At 41.6% G+C, this 8,952-nt stretch overlaps 1 protein-coding gene across 1 annotated transcript in view; it reads right to left on the bottom strand.

Annotated features, from left to right (window-relative positions):
- The window catches only part of STAM2 (signal transducing adaptor molecule (SH3 domain and ITAM motif) 2), a 47,476-nt gene extending 41,436 nt beyond the window's left edge, over positions 1–6,040 (bottom strand). The window contains exon 1 of the mRNA XM_012659243.1: positions 5,866–6,040. Coding sequence (XP_012514697.1) covers positions 5,866–5,905 — 40 coding nt within the window. The 5' untranslated portion in view covers positions 5,906–6,040. The remainder of the gene's footprint in view (positions 1–5,865) is intronic.
- Positions 6,041–8,952: the final 2,912 nt, after the last annotated feature.

Raw genomic sequence — 8,952 nt, 5'->3', positions numbered from 1 at the left:
GGACTTGCATTACTACCTATAAAGGCCCCTGACATGAGAATGTGGTATCAGTGCAGGGACAGAGAAAGAGAACAGTGTAGAAAAGAAATCACAAATACAGGCCTCATATAAGGAAACATAGGAGGAAAGTGTTGCAAAACAGTGGGGAAAGAATAGACAATTCAATCAAGCGTGATAAGACAATTGATTATTGTCTGCTATCAAGTGATTATGCAAATAAATCCCTCCTCACACCCTACACAAAGATCAAGTTCTGGTGGATTAAAGACCTAAATGTGAAAATCAAAACTTTAATAAAACTTTCAGAAGAAAATATGACAAGATCCTTATAACCTCAGGGTAAAGGAAGCTTTCTTAAACAAGAAAAATAAAATCAAGATGGAATCATAAATATCACTAAATTAAAACTTTACTTTTCTTTACAATAAAAGATACCAGAAACAAATAAAATGAAGCAACAAACTAGAATACAGATCTGCAATTCACAAAATCAATGAAAGATTAGTAGAGAATGTATATGGAAGTCTAAAAATCAATTTTAAAAAAGTAATCCAACAGAGTAATAAAGTAATGAACAGGTAATTTATAGAAAAAGAAAACAGAATGACCAAGAAACATGAAAAGATGCCCATGGCCGGGCGCGGTGGCTCACGCCTGTAATCCTAGCACTCTGGGAGGCCGAGGTGGGCGGATTGTTTGAGCTCAAGAGTTCGAAACCAGCCTAAGCAAGAGCGAGACCCCTGTCTCTACTAAGAATAGAAAGAAATAATCGGACAACTAAAAATACATAGAAAAAATTAGCCGGGCATGGTGGCGCATGCCTGTAGTCCCCACTACTCGGGAGGCTGAGGCAGAAGGATCGCTTGAGCCCAGGAGTTTGAGGTTGCTGTGAGCTAGGATGACGCCACGGCACTGTAGCCCAGGCAAGAGAGTGAGACTCTGCCTCAAAAAAAAAAAAGTGCTCAGCTTCACTAGCAATATGTTGAAATGAAATGAAAGCAACGTCTTACTTCATACCCATCAAATGGGCATAAATTAGAAAATCTGGCAATAGCCAACATCAGTGAGGGTGTGGAACAATAGAAACTTCACTTTCACTGCTGGTGGGAGGAAAATCTCCAACAAACACTTGGGAGGGCAATTTTGCACTATCTAATATTCTACAACTTGGAAGGAGCTACATTTCTACTGAGGAATTCCCCTTCAAGATACAGTCCCTCAAGAATCTCTCATACTCATGAACACAAGAAAACATAGATAAGAACTTTCAATATAGAGTTGTCTGTAACAGCAAAAAATTGGAAAACAACTTCATGTCCACCAACAGAAAAACAGATAATGTGGTATATTCATACAGTGGAATATCACATACCTGTTAAAATTAATGAACTAGAGCTACAAACATCAACCTGAATAGCTCTCACAAAAAAATGCCGAATGACAAAAGTTGCAAAATGACAAAAAAGACGCTATTTTTATGAAGTTTAAAAACATGCAAAACAATACCTATTGTATATTTGCATGCGTAGTATATATAAAATAGAATTTCTGTTTGGAGAATGTTTAACTCTGAGAAGGGAGGAAAAAGAATGGGAGCAGGTAGCCGCTAAAAATATTAAAGTATTTCAACTGTATCTTTTTTTTTTACTTGCTCTCACTCAGGCTGGTCTCAAACTCCTGAGCTCAAGCGATCCTGCCGCCTTGGCATCCCAGACTGCAGGCATGAGCCACCGCGCCCATCCTCTTGAGTGTTCTCTTCTTCAAAAAAAAGAATCAAGTATAGGCCGGGTGCGGTGGCTCACGCCTGTAATCCTAGTTCTCTGGGAGGCCGAGGCGGGTGGATTGTTTGAGGTGAGGAGTTCGAGACCAGCCTGAGCAAGAGCGAGACCCCGTCTCTACTAAAAATAGAAAGAAATTAATCGGACAACTAAAAAATATATAGAAAAAGTTAGCCGGGCATGGTGGCTCATGCCTGTAGTCCCAGCTACTCGGGAGGCTGAGGCAGTAGGATCGCCTGAGTCCAGGAGTTTGAGGTTGCTGTGAGCTAGGATGACGCCACGGCACTCTAGCCCGGGTAACACAGTGAGACTTGGTCTCAAAAAAAAAAAAAAAGAATCAAGTATGTCAAAATATTAGAATTTGACAAAATTGGCTGGTAGAAATGGCAGTTTATGTTATATTTTGTATTTTACGCTCAAAATATTTCATAGTTTAAAAAAACTACAAAATACATTAATTAAAATTTTCAACTATCTGAAGGTATTAGGATTTTGGGTAGCATGCAAGCAAAATAAGGCACAGAAAAAAATTGGCTATTAAGGCTACAATTCTCACTCATAACCAAAAAATTTTTTTCATTTTAATTTTGTCTTCTATAAGCCAGGATTAATTTTTTACAAAGATTATAACAATCTCATTGTGTGAAAAAATTGATTTAAGTAAATGTTATAAATTTGAACACAAAAAATAAATTTGTGTTATTGTAATGCTATCAATACCTACCTTTATATTGGAGTTTCTTACAAAATTTCATTGGACAAAAAGATTGCATGAAAGTCTCAGGCTAACTCCTGGTCAAGTTCTTCTAACACAATAAAAACGAATGACATAGCAAAGAATGTGTCTATATACATTCAAATTTCACTGGGAAAAGTATCCTCTTAAAAGTTCGTATTTCAAACTGTTGTGTCAGAAGACTTTTGTAGAGGGAGAATTTGAGCTCAGCTTTGTGGGACACAAATATATCTTTAAGGAAGGAGGTACCAAGGTTGTTGAAAACAGCAAATATTTAACAATGGAGGGTAAATAGTACAGAGGCAGATATTGGCAAGAAAGATTGCCTGGGCTAAGTAAGAGGAAAGAAGACACGCAAACAGGAACTGGAGTTAGGCTTAGAACAGACAAGTCATCACTTGGAAACCAATGAATAAGGACGTGACATCTTCCCTTTTAATACTAACCACTAAATCTTCCTCCCATGGCTCTGGTCCCATGTTTCACTTTCCCCTTGGAATCTCTAGGAATGGCTACCTCAACCAGGCTCCACCTCAGGAGTTCTGTACCCCCGTTAAGACTTGAGCCCCAGTGGGAAGGGAGAGGTGGAATACATGTAGATATTTTCTCTTTTTCCCCCCTGAACAGTTTCAAGGAAATCTTATTAAACGAAACAAAAAATGACTCCAGATTTGAAAAATTCCAATAAAATGTTTAAAAAGCTCTAATGCTACCAAACCTAACGTACCCTTCGGGGTTTGCAGGTTCTGATTCCAAGGAAAGACAGAACTTGCCAGAGTTCCTTACTTCCTAACCTTTGGCCTGCTTCCATTCGACAAGTCTCATATCATTATCAACTCATGCGTGCCTAGACACTTTGACCCATCACAGCTTTTCTCAGGGACTGAGAAAAGAATTTCTTCCCCATATGAATGACGTCAGAAAGACTGCTCACCCTCCAGGGAGACTCTGCACCTACCTAAGCAGATTCATCTATAAAGGCCCTTAATCATAAAATGATCATATCATACATACAGTAAAAGCTGGTTACTTCCTGCTGGGAGAAGTGCTATCAAGAAAGGGGAGAGAGACAGGAGAATGTCAACACCTCTATAGAGAAAGTTCCTATCTAAAGGTCCTTGTCTCCTCTTCAGGGAGGATGACTGTTTTAAATAAAGGGAGAATGTAAAGCTGCTCGTGTATTCCTAGCACTGTACTTATCACATTATGTTACAATTATCTTTTTATGTGTATGTCCTCCATTAGACCGACAGTGCCTTCAGGGCAGCAACTCCCAGTCTATTTACTCATTTTTGTGTCCCTAAAACTTAACACTATGCCAGCTACAGTATTTATTCAATGCATGTTTGCTGAATGAAGAATGAAAAAGGGTATCACACACACATACAAAAGGTAATAAAAATCTGACTGAATCAAGGAGAACATACGAAAAAGACAATGAAACTGTAAAGGAACATTCTTGTAGATAGATCTCAAGCCAAATAATGACTCGTATTAACGATTTCGAATTAAAAGGAGCTTTAAGATCTGAAAAATGCAACATAAAATTTTCTTCTATAATATACATTTAAGGCCAATCTGAGTTCCTTAGCATTTCATTCCACACTTTCTAATTCTATTATTTGTCTAGAAGTTGTTACAGGAGGGCCTCAATCAAACTCATTCTCTTACCCTTAAATTGCTTTTTGGACACTGCATTGTCATACTTGAGCTATTAAGTACTTGAAGCTTTAGTTGATAGCATTGCCCATGAAATAATCTACACACAGCAGTGTGTTTCACCTAAACAGCAGTGGCTACGGCACTACTGTAGTAAAACTGTGATCCACCAAACCTTGCAGGGACCTCAGCAGCCACTGAGAACAAAACTGCCAGAGCAACTCAGCCTACTTCCACCAGAGAAGTTTTCAATCAAAGAATGATGGGCTTCCCAAAAAGATTTACCTTGAAGAAACAATTCAGAGTTTTTAGGATTTAAAATCATTTGTCTTATTCTATTTTGCACCTTCTGCTTTATTTCACTAGAACAAAAAGAAAGTCTTCACAACGGCAATAAAAAGTACAGGTCTCACAAAGGAAGACATACTGTAATTAGGCTCCAAAAGCAGAGATCATGCTTTGGTGTGATGTGTCCTCGATTTATGTCAGTGACCTATGTTCATCATCTACCAAGAAAAAAGCTGAATGAAATAATGAAAATATATATTTGAAGACAAAGGATCAAGATATGATTACAAATATTTACATGTATATTATCTGACTCACGCATATTTGATTTTTGAACATAGTTTTGGGATTACAGAACATAGCAAAATAGGGCACTTTCTAGAGTCTCCTCATAATCACAAAATTTTAGCTATGAAACAGGTGACATACTACTAAGATGTGCAGAATTCTGTGTGACTGGCAATTTTCAGCCATGGTTTTTTTTTTCTTTCATATAAGTCCCAAAAATCTACCTACAGTTCTGTTAACTACTAAAACAAACAAAACAAGCATCCCTGTAGTCCCAGCTACTTGGGAGGGTAAGGCAGGAGGATTGCTCGAGCCCAGGAGTTTGAGTCCAGCCTGGACAACATAGCGATACCCAGTCTTTCAAAAAAAACAAAGAAAGAAAAGAATATTTCTTAGCCAGCTTACATTATACTAATCCCCAAAATAAGTCTTAATAGCTTGTTCATCTTTTTCTTATTCTATAGTCACTGAGAGACCTGCACTCTTATAACGCCAACAAATAAACTATTAGTTGTTCTGGAGTGTTTCGAGATTCTAGAATTTTCCTTTTCATACTCTAAAACAGAACAACTCGTAGCATTTGCGCCATCCTTGCAATCGGAGGATAAAGACCAATATCTTCACAACTGTAAACAAATCCTGAGGCTGCGCTATCAGGGATTGAATGCATGTGTAATATACGAAATGAGAAATTCTTCCTAGTCAACTGGGGTGAGTCGAGATCTCTAGTACTGGGCTGCCCTAGACAGCAGGTGTCCACTGCTGTATCATCTTCAAAGGGGATGGGGAGGGGGGTTAACTAGCTCTAACGAGAGCAGGAAGTTTGTACACTCAACTCCACAATTACTTTATTAGTCCGGTCTCCAGCAAGCCTCAGGCTCTTTCTTGTTCCTGCGTTTCGCGAGGAGAACGGTCCTTTCGAGGTCCCCAGCTTCAGGCAGGCAGGAGGCATTCAGACTGGTAGCTACGCGCTGAGGTCGCCCCCAGAAAAATCCCGACGACTAGGTGGCGGCCCCGCCCCTCCCCTCCCTTTGCTTGGCTTCCCAGTCCCTGGAGTCGCCACTGCCCACTTTCTAGCTGGACAAACAGCAGTCTGGGGCCTGGCACAGCACTCACCCACGTCTTGCTCGAAGGGGTTGGCGGTGAACAGAGGCATCTCGCTGGCGCCCGGGCCCAAGTCACTGCGGTGTGGCTGAAGCTCAGCAGATGCTCCCCACTGGGTGACCCGAGGCCGCGGCTTCCTAGACGGCTCCTTTCCGGCTGTCGTCCCTGCACTTCCGCCACCGCTTCTGCCCGTCTTCCGCCTGACAGGCCGCCTCCGAGTCCGCCCTCCGCCCCCTACTCCCCCATCCCCCGGGGCAGGGTCCCTCCTGTCGCGGGCATCCTCCCAGCGCCTTTGTCGCTCCTGCCCTCCAGGAGAAGGCGGCAGACCCCGTCCCATACCGCCGCAGGGGTCAGGCGGCCGCTGCGGCCACCTTTCCATCGCTAGGACCCCGGCGAGACACGGAGCCGGGGACCTTCGGGGCCGGAAGTAGTCGCGCCTGGAACTAGGCGACGCCGGAGGTCAGGAAGCTGCAGTGCAGCCGGCGGCGCGGCAGGGGGCGCGGTCGCCCGTGATTTTTCCCCGTGGACAACTGGCTCTGACCGCCACCTTCTTCTCACTAGTTTAGGTCGTTCCTCGGAGGCCGGTCTAGTCCCTGGCGGCCGTGGGCCCGTCGTCGCGTTCACGTCACAGTACCGTTGCCCTGGAAACGGAGCCGCCGACACGGAAGTGGCTTTGAGATTCTGCAAAGGGCCTGGCTTTGCTCCCGGACCCTTGCAGTATTGCAGCCTCCTCAGCGCCCAAACCTAACCCGGCCGGAATAACCACCCGGAAGAGCGGAGATCGAAGTAACTGTGGCGCTGTGGTGACTTGTAACTTTTCGCTTTCCATCGTGTCTTCTCCATAAAAAAACACCGTTCAGCCCTGGGAATCCAAAGACGAAGGAGACACAGTCCCTGCCTTCGATGTGCTGAGAGTTTTACGGGGGGAGTGCATAACGTATGTAACAGTATATGACAATTCAGGTATCAGTAAGAGTCATAAACTCAGATTCCCATAGGATCCAGCCAAGTATTTAAATAAATGTAAAAGTGCAAGAACTCTTCCCACCCACACATTCCCTATACCAAATGTAATTATTTTGCCTGTCTCCCCTCCTTAGAATATAAATTCCACGATGAATTTTGTCCACTGCTGTATCTCCAGCGCCTAAAACAGTGTCTGGCAAGTAATAGATGCTCAACAATACTTTTCGATTGAAGCCATGACTTTCAAACTGAACAGCTGCATATCTAAAGATAGCTGCTGGTAAACCATCCGTTTGTTGAAGTATGGGTGCTACTAGTGTTTACAATTTTTCAACGATTTTTAAATGTTGAGAATTACTTAAACATTTTAAAAAATGGGTTAACAAAACCATTTTACAGTCTCTAGTATAAAAGAGTTGATGCGATAGAAGAAAGAACCCTTACACATGGAATAATTCAAAAAAGGTGGAGGTGGTTTTACATTTTAGAGTATAAAATTAGGTGCACAAGTGAGAAGGAAACATTTGCAGGTGAAAGGGGTGGTTTTCAAGACAGGTTTGGAGACTTTCTAGATGGGTTTGTCTAGTGTTAAGGCTTAGAATTGGGATGGAAAACAATACTAGCTAGTAATAAGAGGAAACAGATTGAGGAGAGCCTTTAAGAACAAGCTAAGAAATTTTAATTTTAATGGAGACAGTAGAGAATTATTTAAAAATATTGAGCAGCAGAGTAGTATAATAAAAATAGTTTGGAGAATATAATCTGACATCAATGTACATGATGTATACGAAGAAGCAGACCCAGAGAGTCAGAACAGTTTAGAAGGCTATTGCAGCACTTTAAAGAGGAGATTTTTTTTAGGGGAGCTTTTGGGTAAGGAAAGCATTTGCCTTTGGAATGCCTTTGGAAAGCATTCACATTTTAAGGAGACTTTTTTAACTCCTCCTCTTTAATGTCAAGCATACTCAATTACCTATAGGCATTTACCTTTCTCTGTATATACGCAGTCTTTTGTTGAGTTCCTCCAATTAACAAAGTTTTTAATAGTCACTAGGAGCCAGACGCTGCATTAGAAACAAGAGGATACAAAGACCGTTCATCGTTACTTTATCTAGTGAAGTAACTGGCCAATTAAAAGATGTTTCAGTGGTAGCCCACAAATTCTGGTGTGCAAAGAAATGCAACTTTTTCATTTTTCTTAATATAACCTCCTTTGAGCCCCTGTCTCCCTAATGACTGGGGCTCAAAATTATCCATTTCAGTTAATTCAGTCTCTTTAAGGTTTTCTAGATCATTGGGTTTACAGTCAACAAATTTATATCTTTGCTTTGGATCACTTTCCCCACACTTACACCAAGATCCATCCACTGGTATGTTCTTCCAATTCTGCCAGTACATATTTGGTGAATAACCCTTTTTATTCCAAAACAGGGACAGTGCTTCTTCAATTAGGCCATGATGAAACTTGACCCTAATTATTGGTTTAGAAACACTGAAGGGGACTGTGGCAAATCCTGAGAAGAGGAAACAGCATCTTGGAAGGCATCCTCCTCAGGTGAGACCTCTACATTGTCTTCAGGCAAAGGAAAGCCACTATCCTCTAGCAAGGGGGAGTGCACCACTGCTGTTGGTCCAGAGTGTTGAGGTAAATTTATCAGCTTAACATTCCCTAGGGTAGGGGTCCCCAACCTACGGTGAATTGTGTAATTATTTCATTATATATTACAATGTAATAATAATAGAAATAAAGTACACAATAAATGTAATGTGATTGAATCATCCTGCAACCATCCTCCCCACTCCAGTCCATGGAAAAATTGTCTTCCATGAAAACGGTCCCTGGGTGCCAAAAAGGTTGGGGACCGCTGCTCTAGGGTATCTACCCAGATATCCTCATCCTGGGCTCCAGGGTTTTATTTTTTTCACATCAGGGCCCTGACATTAGTGTAAGAGACACACTGTGGGTTATGAATTCACCCTTCTTTTAAATTCTGCTACTCTCACAATCAAGTTCCGAATCTGATTTTTTTTACCACAGTCTCTCTGGTTATAGCTTGCTTGCGTGCTCTCTCTCTCTCTACTACCACCACATTTCTAATTGTAAAAAAGGGAAAAAAATGGAAGTAACCCAAA

Source organism: Propithecus coquereli, unplaced genomic scaffold (assembly GCF_000956105.1).
Source record: "Propithecus coquereli isolate 6110/MARCELLA unplaced genomic scaffold, Pcoq_1.0 Scaffold118, whole genome shotgun sequence".
NCBI classification, from domain to species: domain Eukaryota; kingdom Metazoa; phylum Chordata; class Mammalia; order Primates; family Indriidae; genus Propithecus; species Propithecus coquereli.
Note: the sequence above shows the minus strand (reverse complement) of the source record. Positions and strands in the feature narration are given on the sequence as shown.